This window comes from Pseudonaja textilis, chromosome 17, assembly GCF_049901715.1.
Source record: "Pseudonaja textilis isolate UNSWEBS1 chromosome 17, rPseTex1.2, whole genome shotgun sequence".
In the NCBI taxonomy this organism is placed as follows: domain Eukaryota; kingdom Metazoa; phylum Chordata; class Lepidosauria; order Squamata; family Elapidae; genus Pseudonaja; species Pseudonaja textilis.
Genome location: NC_142006.1, coordinates 552,135 through 575,060, shown reverse-complemented (window position 1 = coordinate 575,060; position 22,926 = coordinate 552,135). Strand labels below are relative to the sequence as shown.

General features: G+C 56.2%; 1 protein-coding gene across 2 annotated transcripts in view; it reads right to left on the bottom strand.

Moving 5' to 3' along the window:
* Positions 1-639: 639 nt before the first annotated feature.
* RXRA (retinoid X receptor alpha) overlaps positions 640-22,926 on the bottom strand; it is a 95,371-nt gene continuing 73,084 nt past the window's right edge. The window contains exons 5-11 of one of the 2 annotated variants that reach the window (XM_026719188.2): positions 19,716-19,772; positions 16,574-16,743; positions 13,593-13,722; positions 9,397-9,529; positions 9,098-9,189; positions 6,173-6,278; positions 640-3,782 (exon numbers count right to left, since the gene is read on the bottom strand). In XM_026719188.2, coding sequence (XP_026574973.1) covers positions 3,635-3,782; positions 6,173-6,278; positions 9,098-9,189; positions 9,397-9,529; positions 13,593-13,722; positions 16,574-16,743; positions 19,716-19,772 — 836 coding nt within the window. In that variant the 3' untranslated portion in view covers positions 640-3,634. The remainder of the gene's footprint in view (positions 3,783-6,172; positions 6,279-9,097; positions 9,190-9,396; positions 9,530-13,592; positions 13,723-16,573; positions 16,744-19,715; positions 19,773-22,926) is intronic. The other variant, XM_026719189.2, reaches the window with a different exon arrangement.

Sequence of the window (22,926 nt, the reverse complement as noted above, 5' to 3'; positions counted from 1 at the left end):
GCAGACTCCCATCTAGTTGTATCATTACTAAATATTATAATGGGAATGGGGGAAATATAGGAAAATAAAGGGAAGTAACTCAGCACAGATGCGGCCAGGAGAATGAAAGAGATGAAAAACTGCCAGAGATGCTTCGGCCTCTTTGATGCTGGGGGCCTCGGCTGCCACCCCGAATCTGCGGAATAAGCCATTTGCCCAACAGAGCATTGCGAAGAGGCTGCGAGGTTCCCAGGAGAAAAAGCCGGGGGGGGGGGCAGGTTAGAAGCCATTCTCCCCCCCCATCGATGGAAAGGAGGGACAGCAGGTGCAGCCGCTCGACTGGGGTGCAGCAAGCCGCCTGCTCCCTCCTGCCCAGCAAGAGAAGCAAAAGGAGGAGATTGGAATCTTCCCCATCCTTCAGGCAATTAAGAGGGTTGGAAGGGACCCTGTAGGCCATCTAGTCCAACCCCCGCACCATTTTCAGATCAGCCTTCCTTTTCCCTTTACAAAAACATTCCTGGACTCCACTCTAATAAAAAGTAACCGAAACGTGGCTCCCGAGGGGCAAATTTAAGACAGGGCAGAACGTACAAAAAACAAAAGAGAACTTAGAACACTGTTGCAGTTTAAAATGCTCATATATTTTACCTTTTTTTAAAAAAAAAAAACAAAACCAACCCTAATACATTTCGTCACAATACTGGCATTTCCAGCGAATTTGTTTATCTATTAGCTTTATTTTATTTTTTTAGTGAACAATAATATAGGGTGGTGATTTCACAGTAGAGATAATGCTGCCAGAGGGTCCCGGGAGAGGCGCAACCAGAGGCCGGTTGTGTTTTGTGGGTCTCCGGGTGGGCGGGGTGGGGACCGAACCCCAATTCCTTGAAAAGTGAGTTCTGAGAGTCGGTATGAAGAAATTTCAACACCCAAATAAAGCTTGTCCTTCGTTTTAAAAGAGGCATCTTAAGGCTGAGCGTATTGAGAGATTTAGGACAAATCCTATAAAAGCGGTGTCCCCCCTTTCCCCCCCACCCACCCCCCTCCAAATTATCTAAGCATACGTAATGGGATAAAATTACATTTGTACAAAAATAGATATTTCACTTTATTGACACTTAAGGTATTTTGCTCACCTTCTTCTCGTTTAATTTTTATTTATTTTTTTTGAATCACCTGTTTCAGCTACGAGGTCCGGAGAGCGAAGGCTTTTCCTAAAGCCCCCACCCCACCCCCCCCGCTTCTCCCCGCGCCGGCATCTGAAAATAGATGCGTTTCCCGCCGCTCGGGTTACAAAAGCTCCAGTTTTGTTTGCCATCAGTCCGGGGGGGGGGTGGTGGCGGGGGGGGTCAGAGCACTCGCTTCACAAAGCAAGTAAAACCGGGGGGGGGAAGAGACGAGGCTGGAAAAAGAGCGGAAAATTAACCCCAAAGGCGGAGGTAATATTATGCATATGTGAATGGAGATATTTATACAGCGTCTATTTCTACACTACATACACGTATACACACGCGCTTCGGAGCCCCCACCCCAACTGACCCTGGACCCCGTCCCGGAACCTCCCGGAGGGAAAGGCCGCAGCCCCCCCAGCCCACTCCGACTCGGCCGCTCGCCTGCAGATCGTGCCCGCCCGGGCGACGGGCCCCTTTGCCTCCCGAAGGCGGAGCCGCTGCCTAGTTAGGAGACCCCCCGCTCCCCGTTTCCCCTTCGAGCAAGGGGGGCTCCCGAGTCTGGGCGATCCCGGGTTCCCACCTGGGCAGGTAGCAGACGGGAGGAAAAGCGACAAGCCGGCGCCCGGGCCACTCGCCGAAAGGTCGCTGGGCTGTCCCGGGGGAGGAAGGTGGGGTTGCGAGCCGGCCTTCCTCCATCTCCGCTGCGAAACTGGAAACGGATCCCGGGGGGACCCCCGAGCGGAGTCCGGACCGCTTCTCCCCTCGCCCCCTCGACGGCGCTTCGGGTGCCCCGGCCGGCTTAAGGGAGCCGAGAAGCCCCCCACCCACCCCCCCGCAAGGCAGCCTCGCGTGGGTCCCTCCCAGCGCAGAGCCCGGGCAGCCCCGCGGAGCGGCGGCCCTTTGGGGGCGCCCCAAGAGGGGAGGGTGCGAGGGGGCCGGAGCCGCTGCCAAAGGGCGAGCGGCAGGGCTGCGCGGGGTGGCCCTTCTCCCCCCTCGCCCCCCACCGCTTTTGTTTCTGAACCCGAAATCTGCAAGAGCCCCCCCAGGTGCCCTGCCCAGATGCGCCCTTGAGGCAAAGTCCCCACTCCTCTACCTCCAGACGGGGACCCCCACCCCAGAAGCTCCAGGCTGGACTGGATCTTGGAAAGGAGCTCCAGGGCTAGACTGCTCCTGCCCAGGAGGCTCCACTGAAGCAGCCCGTCAATCAGCAGCCCTGGCCTGAAGAGGGCTGCTGTGCTGGACCTGCCCCCACCCCAAAAAAAGCTCCAATGCTTGTCCCATGCGGGAGATGGAGGACCGGGGCGGAGAGGACTGACAGCGCCCGAGGCACCAAAGGGGGAAAGCGCCCGAAACCTGCCCGGATGAAGCAGTTTTAGTGCTTTTTTGGTAAACTGAAAAGGGGGAGCAGCTTTTTATTCCCAAAATATCCCCCCCACCGCTCCCCGAGTGGGGAATGTGCCTCACTAGCCAGGCCCCTCTTCTAAGCAGAGCAGAGGCCACAGGCCTTCCTCCCCCGATGCAGCCAGTCCCTGCTTGGGCAGATGTGGGGCTTCAGCGAGGGCAGACTCTGCCTGGCGCCCAACCTGAGCCCCCGACCCCCCACTTCTGCCCCACGGCTCTGACACTGGGCAGTCAACCAGGGCATTCTCTCTGCCCCCTGGTGCTGGCACTCACAAAGCGACAGGGCAGGGAAGCCTGATGCCACCCACACCCGGCAAGGCAGCGGCCACCCACCCAAATGGCAGAACTTCCGTGAGCCCCAAATCTCTCTCCCCCACCAACGCCCCACCTCCTCCCCTCCCAATAAAAAAGGGGGGCTTTTGAGTCGCTCTGTGCACGAAGGAGGGCTGGTCTCTTGTCCCAGGCCGTGCGCAGGGTGGCTCGGCCTGCCTTCTGCCAGCAAAGACGCTCTGCCCCCCCTAAGCACACAGGGGCAGCCAAGGGGCAGCGGAGGCCGGCTCGCAGCCCTGCCCACCTCTGGCCTGAGGAGGCAGCCTTGCTCCGGCTCGTGCCCAGGAAGTGCCATCTCTGGAGGCGTACAGGTGCAGCCGGCCACCCCCGGCCTCTCCTTTGCCCACCTGCGACACCTGCCTTGCGTCCCCACGATCCCTTATTCCTAAGGAAAGGCCGCTTTACAGTGTCCTGAGGTCCTTCCGGGCAGTTGGAGTAAATTCACCAGGAGGGGGGTCAGGGTCCCAAGTGCACGCAGGCCGCGGTGGCTGCTGTTCAAGCCATACACACACACACACACACCCCGCCTGCGAAAGCCAGTTGTCCCCAGACGCAAGTTGTTTGCGGAAGCAGCAAACGGGCCAAAAGGCAGCCGGGTGGTGGGGTGGGGGCAGATGGGGCAGGCAGCATCCCTTGCATGGCGAGGGTGGGGGGAGGTGGCAGCAGGACGGGTCTCAGAGCGGAGGTCCGGGGGTAGGGGGTCGGGCAGCCCCCTGGGCGGAGGAAAGCCGCTGGCCTGGCCCAGTGTCCTTTTAAGTCATCTGGTGTGGCGCTTCCAGCATCTCCATCAGGAAGGTGTCGATGGGCGTGTCCCCGATGAGCTTGAAGAAGAAGAGGTGCTCCAGGCACTTCAGGCCGATGGAGCGGAGGGCCGGCAGGCGGAGCAGCAGCTTGGCAAACCTGGAAGAAGAGGAAGGGGCGTCACCCCCAGCTGCCCTTGGGCCCCTCCCGGGCTACCTTTCCTTTCCGTTGGGTTGGCCATCGGGCCAGAGCAGCCCTCCGGCCCGGGTTTCAGCCCGTGGAATGATTCAGGACGCCCGAAAAGCCACAGTGGGGCTGGCTGGATGGTTTGGGCTCCTGTGTGTCCGCAGACCTTCTGCGTGGGAACCTGGTGCCTGGCCGAGCATGCAGCGCACGGGCAGGACACGGGCTCGGCCTCCGGTCTTCTCGGCTGGATTCGGCATTAGCAGAAGGCCCTGGAAGGACCAGGCCCGGCTGGCTGGGCAAAAGACCGTCTCCAGGGCGCCCTTCCCCCCAGCCCTGCCCAAGCGTTTGGCCTCCCGTTTCCAGATCCCGTTGCTGCTTCCTTTGATTCAGGAAATGCCACAACAGACACACAAGCACGCACACACACACACACACGCAGACTCTGGGCTCCAACGGGCTGCCTCTGCTTTTAAGCAGCCCCTCCGTCTCTCCTGCCCTGTTGCTCTCCCCTTCAGGCCCTCCGCGAGGGGTTTGGGGGCTCCTGGCTCGGGGGTGGGAGTCGGGGGGCGGAATGGGGGAGGGCTGCATCCTGACTAGCATTTCTTGCCTGCTGAGCTGGCAAGTCGGGCGGGTGGGCGGGTGGGAGCCCAGCCAGGAAAATCCGAATCAAGCCCTGCCAATCTCTCCCTCCCCCCTGGAGTCCAAGTGCTTCACATTTAAACTAAAACAGATGACAGGCGTGCAGAAACATTTTAACTATGAAATAACCCGCTTTTAAGAATAATTTTGGCTGAAGGATAACAGGAAGAGGGGGGCAGGGAAGGATGTTTCGGGAGGGGGCCGGGGTGGGTGCGCCGATGGTCACGTCTCCACAGGGTTGCCCGGGAAGAGCAGGGCGGAGAGGCCTGGGTAGCTTGGTTGGCTTCCTTTGCCCCCCCCCCCGCCCCCCAGGAGGGGCATCTAGCAAGAAAAGAGGAGCAGCTATCCACACACACACACACGCATCTCTGCAAATGCCTCAGGTCAGTAGTGGGTTCCTACCTTGGTCCCTACCAGTTTGGGGGTGGTGGGGTGATTGCACACAGCGTCCCCCTAAGGCACCAATCAGCTGAGAGGACGAAGAAACTAAAAGGTAGAAGTGACCCCCACACACACACCCCACCTTCCCATGCGCTTGTCGCTTCTTTTATCCTCTTAGCTGATCGTGGGAAGGATTGGTTCAGCTGAGCCGGTGGGTGTTTTTTACTACTGGTTTGGCTGAACCAGTGCGAACTGGTAACAGACCACCACTGCCTCAGGTACCAGGCTCCAGGTTGACTCAGCCTCCCGTCCTTCCAAGGTGGGTCAAATGAGGACCCAGATTGTTGGGGGAAAGAGGCTGACTCTGGAAACCGCTTGGAGGGGGCTGTGAAGCGGAATATAAATCCCATTGTTATTGCTCTGCCCTCTATGTGTCTGTCTGTAAAAGCACAGTGAAGTGGTATTAACCCTAAGTGCTACTGCTATTGTCCTTCCTTCCTTCCTTCCTTCCTTCCTTCCTTCCTTCCTTCCTTCCTTCCTTCCTTCCTTCCTTCCTTCCCTGCCCACTGCCAGGAGTTCGATCCTGACTGTCTCCAGGTTGCCTCAGCCTTCCGTCCTTCTGAGGTGGGTAAAATGAGGACCCAGATTGTTGGGGGCAAGAGGCTGACTCTGGAAATCGCTTAGAGAGGGCTGGAAAGCACTATAAAGTGGGATATAAGTCTAAGGGCTAATGCTCTTTTTCTTAAGGGGAAACTGTCCCCTTCACGGGACCTGGCGCCAGAAGGCCCAGGAGAGAAAACCGACCCTCTGCTGGGGGCATTTCGCCTTCTCTGGCTGTGCCCAGGGGTTTTTCCCTCCCCAGCCCCGAGGTCCGTAGAGAAGCTGGGGCCACAGTCCCGCTCCTTCCATCTGGGGGGCTCAGAATGCCGACCTCTCGGCCCGAGGGAGTCAACCCCACTCTCCACAGCAGCTTCCCACCTTGGGAAGCCGCCAGCCCGGAAAACAGAGATGGGATCTTGGCCCCAGTCCAGCCTCCTTTGCTAATTACCATTAGGTTACTCTGATTTCATCACACAGAGGAAACGGGAGGGGATGAATTCTGCTTAGAAAAAATAAAAGACCACCCACACGAAAGACGAACGTCTTGCAGCATTCAGGAAATTCCCGCGGCCTGCCTGTTGATCCTGGAGGAGGGCCAGGACGCAACCCGAGAGGAATTCGGGGAGCTGATGCCACACCAAGCAAGCGGGGGCTGTCTTGCAGCTCACGAGGTTTCGCACCCGGCTCTCTGCTCGTGAGGACGTCCTGCAAAGGGCACCCTAAGTGAGAAGAGACTCACTCACCTCCCGGGCTGCTCGGGGTACTTATGTTTGCAGTAGGCCTCCAGCGAGGCGTAGACCTTTTCCCGCAGTGCCTCGACCTCAGCCGGGTTGGAAAGGCCCTTGGAGTCTGCAAGAGAAGGAGGGAAGGAGAAGCTTAAAGGCCGTTCAAGGCCTCCTCCAAGGAGGTCGGTGTTGTGGCCCGAGGGCACCCAGCAGAGCTGGCGGCAGACTCGGAGAGTGAGGGGGTTGGGGAGGAACCTGGGCCAGTCCTGGAGTCCGGGGAAGGCTCTGACGTGGGTTCTGCATCAGAGGCAGAGACGGGGCCAGGGCCGTCCAACAGTTATCAGCTGCCTTCGGAGTTGAAGATCAGTGGGGAAGAAGAACAGCTGGAGCCTGTTCCCAGTGTGCACATGCACAGAGCTGCCAGGAGAAGGGAACAGTTAAGGAACAAGGTCGACTGGGGAGTAAGGGCACAGGTGGGCAGTGAATGTCCCCTCCTAGAGGGAATAAAGAGGAGCGAAAGGGGAGTGGGGCTTTTCAGGAGACCATTAGTTCCATTCATTAGTGAAGATCTGTTCCTGACTTCTTGCCACGTCATTGCTGCCACAGTGTGGCGTCTGAAAGAGATCGGCCTGGCCCCTCTCCAAGCCTGATAAAGGTCTGTAATTGGGAACTATCTTGAAAGTCTGTTGGCCGGGACTTTGCTGGAGAGGAAATTCACCGTATATTAAGTAAAAGAGGTTTATCGGGATGAGGAGTCGGCTTCGTGCTGTTGGAGGGAGCCTGGCTCACAGCAGTCTGGGCCACGCAAGGGGAACGCAGGCCGCCTAGCACCGCAGCTGTAAGGAGCAACTCAGCCTCTGAGGCCACCGCAGTCCCGGTAGGCACCCAGGGCCAATTTGATGCTGCCCAAGGGAGCTTTGTGAACTGGAACCGGACCTGGGAGCCAAGCCGGGACTGCACGAGAGGACATCCGAATGATCTGGATGGAATCTGGTTCTGCATCAGCCGTTCCTCTCCACCTTTCTTGGTCAGGGTTGGATAACCTGACAAATCCAGTTACTCTCTCCGGTGCTTTATTTCCGCTCTTTCATTTATCTAACGTGATAACTCTCCTCCCGCGAAAAGCTTCCTTCCCAAACACCACCCAGGAGGACTTGCTCCCCGACAGTTTAACAGCCCAAGGAGCTGAACGTCCAGGCTGCCTCTTCGGCAGCTCTCCTGTCGCAGCGGCCTGGTTCTGGAAACGTCCCCCGGCCTTAATGCGCTGCGACAGCCCCTCTTTGTGGAGCCTGCCGGAGGCCTTCTCCCTCTGAAGCCGAACCCAGGAGAGGCGCTTGAGTGACGGAGGCAAAGGAGAGCTTCGGCCCTCGGCCCTCAGCATGGGATGGGGGCCCTCCCAGCCTCCGTGAGGTGCAGCGCAACCCCCCCTCCCCGTTCCCTGAGCCCCTGAACAGAAGCTGCCTTCAGACCTGGCGGGAGCTTCACCCTGGAAGCTTTCACGAAGAGGCTGGATGTGGCAAGCAACCCCAGAGTCAGCTACTCTAGGGCCACTGGCTGCCCTACAAGGCAGAGCTGGGGGGGGAGATGGGCACTGGGAGGCAGTCCCTTACCTCACAGAGGCTGGGGGAATCATGCCTGGAATGGGGGGGTCTGGAACGACTGGCGATTCTCACTTAACTGTTGTGGTTCACCGGCAGCCGATGCAGACGGCAGTGGAATCAGACAGTGGGGGAAAACAGGGACCAGTCTGGGAGTCTGGAGAGGACTCGGACGAGGGTCCGGTGTCCAATGCAGAGATGGGGCCAGGGCCATCTGGGGTGGGATGTTGACTCCAGAACCTCCAGAGTCTGGCAGCAGTGAGGCAGAGGACGCAGGGGAGCCTGTTCCCAGTGCGCATATGCACAGAGCTGCTAGAAGGCGAGAGCAGCTGAGACAATAGGGGTGACTCAGGAATAAGGCTGGGAGGAGATTGCCCCTCCCATAAGGGATAAAAGTCAGGCCAAGGTGACGAAACCTTTGCAGGAAGCAAAGTAGTTCGATCGGTTCAGAGTCACTCTTGAAGCTCTTTGTACTTCGGTTGGTTTTTCTTATATTTCGGTTGGTTTCTGGTCTAGTTAATTTGATACTTCTGTTTTGGCAGCACTTCACAGAACTGAAAGGTGTCTGCTTATTTTGGGGAACTGTTTAAGATTCGTTCTGGCTGGGAATGAAAACAATTCCCAGCGATGCAATAAAATAGGTTTTGTTTTTAAAACAAGTTTGTGAATAATTACGGTTTACGAAGCCTGGGTCAGAACATTAATGACCATAATGGGGAGTGTTGGGATTGTTGTCATTAGTTGGTGTAGTCAGAGGACGTCTCGCTTTAGGACCACACCAATGTTTCATGACAATGCCCAACTGTGAGTGGTGCGGTGGCTTAGAGGTGGAGCTCTTGCCTCACAATCAGGAGGCTGTGAGTTTGATCCTAGGTAGAGGCAGATATTTCTCTCTCTGGGCACACTGAGAATATATCTGCTGAATATAACTCCGCATCGGTGACAGGACGGGCATCCGGCCAGGAAACACTCAGCTCCCTTCAGATGCCCAGACTCCACCCCAATGCAAGGGATGATGCGGTCATTAAAAGAAGACGACGAATGCCCGCTCCAACTGTGGATTCTTAGTCGAGGACTCCCTGTAGGTGCCTTGAAGACGTGGGGCTACCCAGCTACCTTTGAAAATACCTGCTTCGATCCCCTTGTTCACTAACCCTCTTTTTCCCCCAGCTAAAGAAAACCTGTCTTGCCGACTGAAGACGCCCGGCCAGTTTCAAGGACTCCCCGTGTTCCTCCAGTTCCTTGTTGGATGAAGGGCAGGTTGCCCAAGGGAGGGAGGGGAGGGCCCTTCCTCCCCCCGACCTCCCTTTTTCCCTTCCTTGTGGAGGAGAGGCGGCTCAGTTACCTGGGTTGAAGAGGACGATCGCTCTCAGACACCCCAACTCCGTCTTGTCCATCTGCATGTCCCGCATCTTCGACACAAGTTCGGTCAGTACCCTGTAGGTGCCCAGCCCCGAGAAGAGAGGGACGTTGGCCTTCTTGTTACCCGAGTGGCATTTCCTGCCCCTTTCGTGGAATCTCTGGAATCCCAAGGGCTGGCCGTGGCCTTGCTGGTCACCACAAAGGCCACGGAGCTGGATCCCGGGCACGAGAGGGGAGCGGGCAAGGTCACGCATGCCCCCGCCACCAGCCGCTGCTCCTCACCTGTCAAAGATGGCCCCGACTCCCGCGCTGTGGGCACTGTTCCTGTGGACGTGGAGGCCTGTGGCCAGGAGGATCCCGTCTTTGACGGCAATGGATCGGTGGGAGAAAGAGGCGATGAGCAGCTCGTTCCAACCTGCGGGAAAGCAAGCGGGGGGGGGAGAGGAGTCACCCAAAGCCTTCCAGGGCGGGGGAGGGGGGGTCATTACACCCCCGAGCTTCGTTTTCATCAGGAAATTAATTATCTTGTCTCTGGGCAGAATAAAATTGAATACCAAGCCAGTCTTCTCCCATGAGACCCAGCAGTGGGATAACGAATTTAAAGTAAATACTTCAAAGCGTGAAACGCTCGGAAGATCTGGGAGAGCCACGGACGCCCCGCTAGCCTTTCCCATGGTGGGACCAGGCTCCCATCTGGAAGGGGACCAGCAAACCGGCGTTTCTTCCTGCCCAGCCATCCTGCACCCGAGCAGAGCTCTTTCCCAAGGCCGGCCGGGCGTGTCCACGCAGAGTGAGGGAGCTTCTGGGGAACGGGAGCTTCGGAAGCAGCAGCCAACGGAGGGAGACCTCTTTGCTGCTGCTAGGGCAGAGTCTACACATGCTTGAGGAACCAGAGTTGGAAGGGACCTTGGAGGTCATCTAGTTCAACCCCCCCCCACCCAAAAAGGAGACCCTACACCATTTCTGAGAGGTGGCATTCCAGCCTCTTCTTGAAAGCCTCCAGGGACGAAGCTCCCACAACTTCCGAAGGCAACTTCTGTCCCGTTGTTGATTGCTCTCCCTGTCAGGAAATTCCTCCTTATTTCCAGGTTGAATCTCTCCTTGACCAATTTCCATCCATTATTCCTTGTCTGGCCTTCGGGTGCCTTGGAGAATAGCTTGACCCCCTTCCTCCTCTCTGTGGCAGCCCCTCGAATATTGGAAGGCTGCTCTCCTGTCTCCCCTGGTCCTTCTCTTCCTTAGACTAGCCAGGCCCAGTTCCTGCAACCGTTCATCGTATGTTTTACTCTGCAATCCCCTCATCCTCCTGGTTGCTCTTCTCTGCCCTCTTTCTAGAGTCTCAACCTCTTTTTTATAGTGCGGTGACCAAAACTGGATGCAGTGTTCCAGGTGTGGCCTTACTCAGGCTTCCTAGAGTGGTCGTGATCTTGATTGTCTTTCTCTGGGGGTTTTGGGCTGCCGCTGCACACGGCTATTTCGACTCCAAGATCCCCCTCACTGTTCCTGCTACTGAGCCCGGTTTCACCCAGTCTATATATGTGTCCTTTGGGTTTTTCTTGCCTAAGTGTAGGACTTTACTTGTCACCCCAACTCTGACCTGCAGCTTCCACACGCGGCTGCCCTGTCCCCCACAGCCAGCCCCCCTCCGGCTCTTTGAAACCGGCCACAGCCACTCCCCCCATTTGGAGTCTAAAGGAAGTCACCGGATCGGGGTCCTTCACTCTCTGCCCCACATGTGTGTGCGGAGGAAATAAACGGCCCTTTGAGAGCAATAAACATCTTTCAGGACAAGCTCCTGTGGTTGCAACCCGCAAGTCCTGGAACGCTCCAAATTGTTCCAGAGGTGTGAACTGGGACCCGCTTGCCAAGATGCACCAGAGGAAGCAGAGAGGGAAGCTCAGCCGGCCACTCCTCCGAGCCACTTCAGGGTCCTCGGCCGCTCTATGAGGTGACCTCGAAGGCTGCTCGGGCTTCCCCTGTTCCCCGGCGGAAGGGACCCTGCAGGTAAGAGCTGAAGATCCCCCTCCTCCTCTTTCTCCTCCCCCTCTTCTAGTATTCTTCTTCTCCCTCTCCTCCTCCTCCTTCTCTTCTTCTTCCTTCCTCTCCTCCCTCTCCCTCCCTTCCTCTCCTCCCACCTCCTGTTCTCCTTCTCCTTCCTCCTCCTCCCTCCTTCCTTTTCTTCTTTTCTTCTCCTCCTTCCTCCTCCTCCTCCTTCCTCCTCCTCTCCTCTTCCTCCTCTACTTCCATATCTGTCATCAGATGTTGGCAATCATGTTGCTGATCCTACTTTGATCAACAGCTGCATGAAAAAATTGCTGTTAAGTTTTGTCCAAACTGGTCCCTTCGATTTTGAAGCCCTGATGTTCTTCTTCTGCCTGGACCTCGTTTGCCTTCAATTTTTCCTAGTATTAACTACAATCAAACCATCAATCAGAATAGAGCTGGAAGGGGCCTTGGAGGTCTTCTAGTCCAGCCCCCTGCTCAAGCAGGAGAACCAATCCCATTTCAGACAAATGGCAGTCCAGTCTCTTCATAAAAAGCTCCAGTGATGGAGCAGCCACAACTTCTGGTGGCAAGCAGTTCCACTGGATAATTGTCCTCACTGTTAGGAAGTCTCTCCTTCATTCCAGGTTCCTTCTCTCTTTGATCAGTTTCCACCCATTGCTGCTTGTCCTGCTTCTCTGATGCTTTGGAGAATAATTTGACCCCCAACTCTTCTTTGTGGCAGCCCCTCAACAACTGGAAGGCTGCTATCATGTCACCCCCAGTTCTTCTTTTCTCTGGACTAGCCAGACCCCAAACCTGCAACTGTTTTTCATGTTTTACTCTGCAGGCCCTTAGTTGCTCTTCTCTGCGCTTTTTCCAAAGTCTGAGGATCTTTCAGGTAATGTGGCGACCAACACTGGATGCAGTATTCCAGACATAGCCTTACCAAGCCTTTATAAACCAGTATTAACACTTTATGTGATATTTGATTCTGTGCCTCTGTTTCTACGCCAACCAAGAATTGATTTTTGGCTGCTGCTGCGCACTACTGGCTCGTGTTGAAGTGACCGTCCACTAGGACTCCAAAATCCCTCTCTGGAAAGAAGGAAATGTCATATATATGTTTTCTGCAAGTACGAACAGAGTCAAAAAATCACTGAAAAGTCAGGCAGCATCTCTGGTGAAGAAGAATGGGTCCCTTAGGTGCATCTCTTTCACTGGCTGATGGCTCACCCTATCAGGATGCTCCTCTCACGTCCAACTCCTTTGCTATCGTTTGAACCCCAATTCTGGCCCTGCCCTCTGGGACAAGAGTGAAGGAGACCCCCCTGCTCCTCCGGGTGCCTCTGCAGTTGCTGGAAATGGTGGGCAAAGCAGGGGAAGACGCTCACGGGCCTGCATGCTACGCTGTGGCACCTGGGGAGGACCACCACCTGGGGAGGGAGCAGGAACTGCAGAAGGCCCGAGGTGGGCAGGCAGACAGGCTCCCTCACATCCACCCACGAGAGACAGGCGGCCCCTCTTCCCTCAGACCAGAGAGGTGAAAAGCCCCAGGGCCTCCAGTCCCCCTTCCTTCCTCCTGCCTCTCTTTCTGGAGCGGGGCAGCTCCATGGCTGGTCTAGGGAAGGAAGAGAAGGACCAGGGGAGACAGGAGAGCAGCCTTCCAATATTTGAGGGGCTGCCACAGAGAGGAGGAAGGGGGTCAAGCTATTCTCCAAAACAGCCGAAGGCCAGACAAGGAAGAATGGATGGAAACCGATCAAGGAGAGATTCAACCTGGAAATAAGGAGAAACTTTCTGACAGGGAGAGCAACCAACCCCTGGAACAGCTTCGACTTCAGAAGTTGTGGGAGCTTCGTCCCTGGAAGCTTCCAAGAAGAGACTGTCGGAAATGGTGTAGGGTCTCCTGCTTGGGCGGGGGGTTGGACTAGATGACCTCCAAGGTCCCTTCCAACTCTGTTAATCTGTTAATCTAGGCAAAGTACACTTCTTTGCCATTGAAAAACATGAGGTCCTGTCCTGGCAATTATCACCATCTGAACGGCTCCAAGATGGTGGCTTGAGATGTTCTCCACATGGTCCTCTTTTCTCCAGGCTGAGCCTGCCACGGCATCCAATGCTTCCTCGTTATTATTAGTTTAACCAGGAGTCTTAGTTACAGCCAATTGGACACACTGCTGTTTGCCCATGTCTTCTGTGCTCAGTTGCCGTGAGCCAATGGAACAGAAATTGTGGGAGCTTCATCATCCCTGGAGGCTTTCAAGAAGAGACTGGGCTGTCATCTGTCAGAAATGGTGTGGGGCCTCCTGCTTGAGCAGGGGGTTGGACTAGATGACCTACAAGGTCCCTTCCAACTCCGTTAATCTGTAGAATCTGTCCTAAGAGCCTGAATGCTTCCTCTCCCACAGAGCACCCTCCCCACCTCCAAGTGCCCTGTTGGGCCACTTGGCTCCGCGATCTCTGATGGAGCTCCGGGCTGACTCGCTACTCACCGGCTCGGAGGAGGATCACCTGGTCGTCCAGGGGGAGCTCCGAGAAATGGGGAATCCGCTTGGCCCACTCCACCAGGGTGAACAACTGCTTGTCTGCTGCTTGGCAGATGTTGGTGACCGGGTCATTGGGCTGCCGAGAGAAGAGAGCCCATGTTGGGCATCAGAGGGCCAAGAGCCTGCCTCTCTCACCATCCCCTGCGGGTTCCCTCCTTAAGCCAAAAGCCTGCCCCCCTCCCCAAAAAAACCCGTCTCCTGTCCTGTGTCAGCTTTGGGAGCCCCATTAGCACCAGACGCTTCCACACTGCCACGTTCTTGAGCCTGGGAAAATGGGAGGGGGGAATTTCTTGGAGTGCATGTGGTTAGACAGACTAGCATCCTTCTTCTAAGTCAAGGCCATGTTGTTTCTGCACCTGGGTGAGAGGACGCCTCAAGCTGGGACGGAGGGTGATTGGGGCATGTGATGCCATGAGGGTTGCAGGGGGTGGATTTCTAGTTTTTTACTTATTGCAAGGAAACCTGTCACTTTCAGATTCGGGATTGATGCTGGTCTCCAACCTTGGCTGCTTTAAGGCTTGTGGACTTCAACTCCCAGAATTCCCCAGCCAGCATAGCTTGCTCTCTTGTAATCCCTTCCTCTGCACTCATTTTAGCTGGTAAGATAAAAAGAAACAGACACGGCTGGCTGGGGAATTCTGGGAGTTGAAGTCCCCAAGGCTTAAAGCGGCCGGGGTTGGAGACCCCAGCCCTAGGGGTCTCTGAGGCCAGCATCCCTTGCCTCTTGCTCCAGCCAGATCCACAACTCTGGAGCCACTGGGGAAGAGCCCGCGATGCCCCCAATAAGTCTCGGCGCCAGGACAAGGCGGCTGCTATGGGGAAACGAGTCTTTCTCCTGGGACTGCAAAATCCAGGGCAGCCTGCAAAGGACCCAGCCGTCCCAGATTCCCTGTTCAGCGCACGCACACACGCACACACACACACGCACACACACACACACACACACACCCCTTCCTCAGGCACTGCTTGCCCGGGGAGCATCCCAGGCTGGACCCCATGCCCAGATGCCCACAGGTTGCAGGTGCCACCCCTGTGGCTTTCCCCCCAGCCAGGCAGATGCCCGAACGGGCCAGGGGCTGCTTCCAAGGAGAAGCTGGGCCTTCATCTGGGGCTGCTTCCTCTGCCCCCTGGCCTGGCTCGTCTGGCCAGGGGGAAGCAGCCGCTTTCGGTGCCTTGCCAAGAGTCCTGGCTGGCAAAGGAAAGGCACAGGCAGTGGGCCAGGCTCCCTTGGGCAGGATTGGCAGAGGATCTTTGGATGGCAGAAAGCACTTCCTCCCCTACAGCTCCTTTCTCAGCCCAGAGAAACAATGAGAAGGAGAAATTGGGGGTGTGTGGGAGGAATGGGGTTCCTTTGGGGGTGGGGAGGCCCAAGGCTTTGGGGTGAACAGCCCTTCTAGCCTATCTTGGGGGGTCCCAGTCTTCCTCTGGCCCCTCCACTCGCTCCCTGGCTTCTTGCCCTCCGCCCAGGGCAAACGGCCCCACCTGCAGCGCTACCAATAATGCTCCTGAGATGGAGGTCCTGCCGCAGAAACTCTGCAGGGTCACTCCGGCCCGGAGAAGTCTGGACCAGGCCCCTCCAGGTTGGCTGCCCATGAGGGGGGGCGGGGTCCTGGAGGCCTTGGAGCTCATTCTCAGACTCTGTGGAGATTCTCCGTCCTCCCGGTCATGATTGTCCCAGAGGGCCTTTTTTTCAGGCGGCAACTGGACTTTCTGGTTTTTTTTTTTGAAGACGTTTCGCTTCTCACCCAAGAAGCTTCTTCGGCTCTGACTGGATGGAGGGGAAGGGAAGGACTGATGCTCCTTGCAGGCAGCTGGTCATTGGCATCCTTCTCAAAAGAAAAACAAAAACAGAAAGTCCAGTTGCCTCCTGAAAAAGCACTTTTGGGACATCCAGGACTGAGAATCTCTACAGACTTTTAGCCGTACGATTTGGGAGGAGCCCCCTTGGAATGGTGTGGGGGGAGGCAGGGATTTCCAGAGGAAAAATTGCAGACTAGAGGAACCATTTGCACCGCTCAGGTGACCCTGAGGACACAGGTAAACCTCCCAGTGGCCTCAACGACCCTCTCAAGGGATGCAAATGACCAGCTGTCTGCAAGGAGTATCAATCCCTCCATTCCTCACTATCCAGTCAGAGCTGAAGAAGCTTCCAGGATGAGAAGGGAAACCTCTTCAGAAGAAGAAACAAGAAAGTCCAGTTGCTTCCTGAAAAAAAAAAAGCCCCTCTGGGACCCTCATTCTCTGGGGTGGCCTCTTTTTTCTTCTCTATCTCATCTTGCAAATTGCCCCTCTCATCCATTAATTGGTGTATCAGTCTTTTTTCTTTCGTTTTTTTTTAAGTTTGTGGGCTAACTATCTCCCTGGCTTGTTTGCATGCTCAAAATAGATTTGTTTGGTCATTTTCAGACTTATCTCCAATTTTTCTTGTTCAAGTAGATTCAGTTTGTGTTTAGTTGTTATTAACTGGTTTTGTGTTCTTTGGTTTGGGGGGTTCTTTTGTAGTTGGGTTTCTAAATCTTTAATTTCTTGTTGTAGGTTACTTTTTGGGGTTAGGGTTACACTCATTCTCAAACGTTCTTCTTCTCCGACGGGACTGGAAGAAAATGGCTGAACCAGAGGTGGCCTTCAGCAGGTTCTGACCAGTTCTGGAGAACCGGTAGCAGAAATTTGGAGTAGTCTGGAGAACCGGCCAATCCCGCCTCTGACTGGAGATTTTGCAGTCTCCTTCCCCTGCCACGCCCGCCAAGCCACGCCCTCAGAACCGGTAGTTAAAAAATTTGAATCCCACCCCTGGGCTGAAGCATCCCACCCGAAAAGGGGAAGGAAGAGGAGAGCTACGGCCCTCCCAGGCCTGGTGGAAGGACATATCTGAGCCAAGTGTTCCTGCCTGCGGGCCTTGGAGGGGCCTAGACGGGCCCCTCGCTTACCGAATTAGGAGCCATGCCCATGTTGGCTTCGATGTAGGTCTCTGTCTTGGGCTCCACCGCCAGCTCAGCTTCCAGGATCTTCTCCACCGGCATGTCCTCGTTAGCGCTGCTGGTGGATTCCACCTCGTTCTCATTGCGGTCTTTGCCCCGTTGCCGCTCCTCCTGGACAGCTGGAAGGGTCAAGAAAAAGGGACCGGGGGGAAGAATGTGTGTCAGTCTGCCAGCTTCGGATGCCGAAAGCTTTCACCGCAGCGGGCTCAGAAATGAGGTGGGCCACTTATGGTCTGGGGGTGTGGGCAGCAATGTATGGTACTGGTAGTCCTCATTTAGTGACACAACTGGGACCGGCAACTCCGTCACTAAGCAAAGAAACTGGCCGGTAAAAGCACAGCTGCTTGTGCTTATCTTCCTTTCCTTAATTCAGCTTTACAGATTTGTAAAAGTTTTAAATGGAAGGACTGGTCATGAAATGTATTTATTTTTATCCGTATCGTAACTACAAGCGGTTGCTGAATGAAGCTGTCACTAAACGAGGACTACCTGGTCTTTCTGTTTGGAGGAAAGGTATGAAAAGATATACAAATGATTATCTTGGGGCTTAGGGGGTTGAAGGGAAATTACAGCCTTAAAAAACTTTTGGCAGCCCCAAACTGAGCTAATTTTTCCGGGGTTTTTGTTTGGGGGCGGGGGTTAAGTGGGACCTTAACTCTCTCCTGCCCACCTCACCCAGAAGCTCCCTCCAGACACACCTCGGCTGGGCTGAAAACCCCCCGTGGCCCTCAGGCAGGCCCTCATAAAGAGACAAAACATGGCACACACACACACACCCCAAACCCGAGGGCTGCCCTCCCACGTGGCAGAATGGCACGGAGTCTCCATGGGGCAGGAGCTGCCTTTCCGGGGCGAAGGCCCGCTTGGCCTAGACTTCAGGGAGCCCTGACTTTGTCCAGCATGTGGGACAGGCCCAGCAGGCTGTGGGAACTCCAGGCCTGGGTGCTTTGACCTTGCAAGGGGCTCAGCCCCAGGGCCCCCCCGCGCCCCCCGTGAAAGCAGTTCGAAGCATGGTGAAGCTGTGGTGTGTTTCCATTCGGAAATGAGCGGGGTTTGTTCCTGGTGGTGGTGGGGGAGACGCCCACCCACCCACCCTCCGGAGGTGGTGGAGGCGGAAGCACCCAGTGGGAGGGTTGCCCTGGCTGAGCTCCTGCCTCTGGGCTGTCCGTCTAGCTCCTTAAAATACGCAGTCACAGACCAAACACGCTGAAGCCTCAGCACACTTTGCACAGCAGCCGATAAAACTTATTCAGCCATAGACTAAACACACGGGGGAACGGGGGGAGAACAATTAGCTCCAGAGATTTCTAATTGACACAGCAATGGTGCAAAATGTGGCTTTTGCGCGAGGGGCCTGAGCAGCTTCCTTAGAGGGGCCATTAACCGGGTCCCTTCCGAGCTTGGCCAACAGCTCCCCAAGAGACCAGAGGAGAGCGACTTTCTGCGTCACACAGGGATGCGGCAGAAACGCCGCTGGCTTTCAGGTGGACCCCTTCCTCGTCTCGGTAACCCTAAGGCAAGCCGCCCTCCTTGGCTTTATTGACTAAATTTGGTTCCTTTGTGCCAAGTCACCCTACTGAGGGTTATTTTGGGTAAATTCTTCTTCTGGCATTTGCTGGGCATGGCGAGAACCCAGAACTGGAAGGCTGACAATCCTGGTGACAAACGGGATAGAATTTTCCCTTCCCGGAATTACTCCTTTTCTTCAAAGGGTCAGACATTTATCCTGCTGCAGGGAGGCCCAGGGCAACACCGTAAGATCTGTTCTTTGGCTCCGCTTTTCGTTTGCTGTGCTTGTATTAAAGTATCCATCTCTCTAAAGCAGACTACAAAACCCCCAAATCCAGTTTTCAGGGTGAAAAGACAGCCCTTTCCCCTCTCCTCCTGTTTTCAGCCACCATCCGACAACGGAAAACTGCAGGGCCCGGCACTGAATTGGCCAAGCTTTGCAGCAACTCAGTTTTGCTGCCTGCTCGTGCACTGCAGCCAGTGGCCTGTTTTGGGGCCACCCATTCCTTGGTGGCCCTTCTGCCCCGCCAGCCCTCCTTCTAAGTGGCCCACCATTTCCTCCGTGCGTGACGCTCACTGCTGAGACACAACAAAGGCCCGAAGTCCAGCCCAGAACTTCACACCCGCCCAGGTCTTTGGGGAACGGCTGCCGGGGACGCTGCTGCCAATGGCCGGCCTGCCTGCTACAACCTCCCTTGCCGCACACAGGAAACCCCGTCCACCGGACACCGAGTCAGAAAGGGAGAGGAGGGGACGCTGCCCACCCCCTGTTCCCAGCCCTGCTGTGATGCTGAGCTAGACTGCCTTTGCGCATGAGCCCCACGGAACACCTGCCTGTGGATTCTCAGGCCCACAGCTATCCGGTTAACGGCATGAATGCAGCGATCGCCAATGCGCCCTTTCCCAAATCCTCGGGGCTGCCACAGAACGTTTCACTGTTCACTAAAGGGACCTGTGAAGTTCTGAGTTTGCTGCGGCCCCTCGGACATCGCAAGGCAGAGCTTGGAAACGGCTAAGGGCCGCGCGGACCGAGAACGCCTGCCCGAATCCTCCCGCTTCAGCCGCCTGTTGCATTAGCAGCGCAAGCTCTGGCTTCCAGGATCCTCCAGCCGCCACCCGCCTCGGAAGCAACGGCCAGTCGGGGCTGCAGTAATGCAGATGCTGAGCCCCGGGCACCGGCCTTCCTCAGCCTGCTGCCTTGCGGCGCTATGGTTGTCTCCAGTGCATGGAAAGCTTGCATGGTGCAAGGTGGGACGGGCCCCGCAAGAGAGCCACGTTCCAGCCCACCACAAGCCACAGAAAGCACTTGCTCCCTCGTGGCCCTGCTGCATCCCTTGGTTAGCCTCTTCTTTTACCCTGCTGCTCCTCTGGGATTTGGCCCTCCGTGTCTCTTCGGCAGGTGTGTGTGCGTGCGTGTGTGTGCGTGTGTGTTCCTTTTCTGGCCAGGGAAACCTGCCCCTGCAGAGTGAAAGGGTCTCGGCCGATTCTGGGAGGACTCAGCCTCTCCAGGTCACCCTCTGGGGACACCAAGAGATTTTTTTGCTGCTTAACAGCTGGTCTAGTAAGATTGAAATGGGAGTACCTGGTTGCTCCTGCCTTCCAGGGAGTCTTGTGGGTCGGGATGGATGGTGCTCCATCCCTGCAATAGAGTAGAGATTTGGAAATGAAACATCATTAGAAGAGAGGCAGCAGCCGCGGCTGTGCATGTTTCAGTCATTAAATCGCTGCTGCTCCCCAAAAACACCTGCACATTTCCCCAGGGAGAAAGCCCGGGGGTTGTGGGGGCGTTATTTCTGGCCCAGGTTTTCAAGGTGTTCTCCTCCCTTAGCCCTCTTAGATGAAATCTCTGTGGCCAGAGGGCAACGGGCCCTCCCAGCCCCCCGCTTTTCAGGCTCCCGTCTACAGGCAAGGCCTTTGCTGGGGGTCAGGGGGGATGAGAGGAAGCGGGAGGGGGCTCCTTTTCTCTTCACCTGCTGGAACATCTCCTTTTAATAACCCCGTCATCCCTTGCCTTGGGGTGGAGTCTGGGCAACTGAACGGGGCGGAGTGTTTACTGGCCGGATGCCCTTCCTGTCGCCAATGCGGAGTTTTTGTTCAGCAGATATATATGGAGAGAAATATCTGCCTCTACCTAGGATTGAACTCACAGCCTCCTGAATTGAGGCGGGAGCTCCGCCCCTAGGCCACCACACGACTCTCCTAAGCTGCTAGGACTCAGGGAGGAAAAAGAAGAGAGCAGGCATTACTGGCTACTTCCTCCCATCGAAGCAGGACCAGCGACGCTCACGGCCTCCCCCGGGCTTCTCTGCCTTCCTTTACACAGAGAGTAAGTCTGAACGGGGTCGCACTGGCTAAAGGGCACTGGCTAAAGTCTTTTGGGGGCGCACTGGCTAAAGGGGAGCATTGCAGGTGACTCTGCCCACAGACAGGAGTTCAATCCTGACTGGCTCCAGGTTGACTCAACCTCCCGTCCTTCCCAGGTGGGTCAAATGAGGGACCCGGGTTGTTGGGGGGCCAGAGGCTGACTCCGTCAACTGCTTAGACAGGGCCGGGAAAGCCCTGGGAAGCGGTATAGACGTCTAAGGGCGATGGCTACTTGGTTCCCCGGTGGATCTTTCAGGAAGCCTGCTGGGCTGAAGAGAGGCCGCTAACACATTCAAGGCATGCGGAGCCTTTCTTAGCGTGGGAGGGGGCGAAGGGGCTGAGCGCCTCTGGCCATGGGCCCCTGCCCCTCCCAAGCCGAAAGGAGACGTCCCTGGGGAAACGAGGTGGCCCTCCTGGCACTATGGTGGGGCAGGACAATTCCCAGGGGAATCCCCAATGTGCTGCCCTCGTTTGAGATCAAATAAAACTCGTTTCTCTAGAATAGGGGCCAGCTTGGGCCCAGCCAAAGGGAGGACCCCGGCAGGTGGATGGCCTCGGACTCCGACGTGTGTCCCCCACCCCCACCCCCGGTCCGGTGCCCAGAGTTTATGGCGGGTTGAAAGAGCCACTGCAAAGCAGAGCAGCCGAGCTCGGAGGTGGCATCGGGGAGCCTTCCTGCCTAGCAGGAGAGGTCTGCCCCCCAAGAGGGCAGCGTCTGGCACAAACAGCAGCCGCCCCCCACATCCCATCCCAGGAGGCCCTGGATCAGGTCAAGCTCACTCCCAGAAGAGGAACGTGCCCTTGTTTCTGTGCGCTGGGTGGGTGTCTCTCGGCAGCCTGCCAGCCTGCCTGCTTTTAAAATCAGGCCGTTTCTCGTTCTTTCCGAGTTCTCAGATTGAGTAACGTCTCTCTGTGGATTCTCTGTTTCACAAACATCGACCACATGGAAGCCACAACCATTTCCTGGCCTCGGAAGGCGCATGACTCTCATCTGCAGAGCAAAGCCTACGGCTGCCGTTCACACACACACACACACACACACACACACACACACACACACACACACATTCCAGAGGAGAAAAAAAACAGCGTTCTCAGCTCAGCTCCAGATCGTCGATTAGGTTCTTCTACTGATAAGAATATTTAATGTTTCGGGGTTGTTTCTTCTGAGAAAAGCTCTGTTTGTTTATCAAGATCAGAAATTGTATACTAGGGAAACGAAGAACTTTTTTGCCTGGCTAAAAAAACTATCCTCGCATCGAGGGGGGACTTTTCCCCTGTTATTTTTTTCAGGGCTGCTCAGCCTTTGCTGTATCCAACACAGGTGATCCTCAGCTCACCCCTGCAAATGTATTTCCTGCCCGCAGCTACAAGAGCCTCAAGAACTGATGGTTTGTGGGCCCCTAAAGCACTTCCAGTCATTATAAAGTGCTTGACAAACTCTTCTGATTTACAGCCCAAGTGCCCTGCCGTCAATCGTGTGCTGCCCATTTGCAGTTTTCTCCGCAGGGTTCCCCCGAAAGTCAGTGAGGAAGCCAGCAGGGAAGGTTGCAAGCGGAGGAGAGGTTCCGACGGGAGGTCCGCTCTTGCAGGCCAAGGAAGGATTTCCCTTCTGCTCCGGGCATGCACGCACGCACGCACCCTCCCACGCACTGGGGGAAGGGGCCTCTTTGGAATCTGGTCTCAACGCTGGTAAATGCCACCCTCAGAACGCTGGCATTTTCCCCACCGGGGGGAGGGGGGGCAGGAAAGCTGGCACTCGCTAGCGTTTCCCTCCCTGGGATGGAAAAAGCCAGCAAATGGCAGCCTTCTCCAAGGCTGTGGGCACTCCTTAGCGCTGTTCTCATCAGAGGGGGCAATGCCAGCCAACGCCAGTATTCTGAGCCGTCCAGAACGATGGCATTCGCTCGTGATTTTGCCAGGTTTGAGGGCCTGCCGAGGGATTTGTCACCTCCTTCTGGAGCCCCTCGAGGCCTCTCCACTGAGGGCTGACCATGCTGGGCGCTGGCTTCCTTCTACCCTGGTCACCTCTGGTTTCTTGGCGCAGAAACCAGAGACGGGCCAAGCAGGGATGGCTGCCAAGGAAGGGCAGAAGAAACCCAGTGCCCAGAAGCCACGGCGGTTCTCGGGCACCGCTGAGCAGAGCAGGAGGAACTTCTGAGATACGTGGAGCCCAGAAGGGAAAGAATCGGCGTGTCAGAGACTCCGGGAAGGCAGCCAACCGACAACAGAAAACAAGCAGAAGCCCTCCGCTCCGGGCAGGCAACCTCCTCTGGGGAGAGGATAAGTGGTCCCCTGGGAAGTTAAGAAGGGGGGCAGGGGGAGCAGAAGGAAGAGGATCCCAGCTGGGGCATCTCAGAGACCTGAGCAGGGAGTGTCTCTTGACCTCAAATGAATTCAGATCTCCAGGGTTCAAGGCCGAGAGCAGA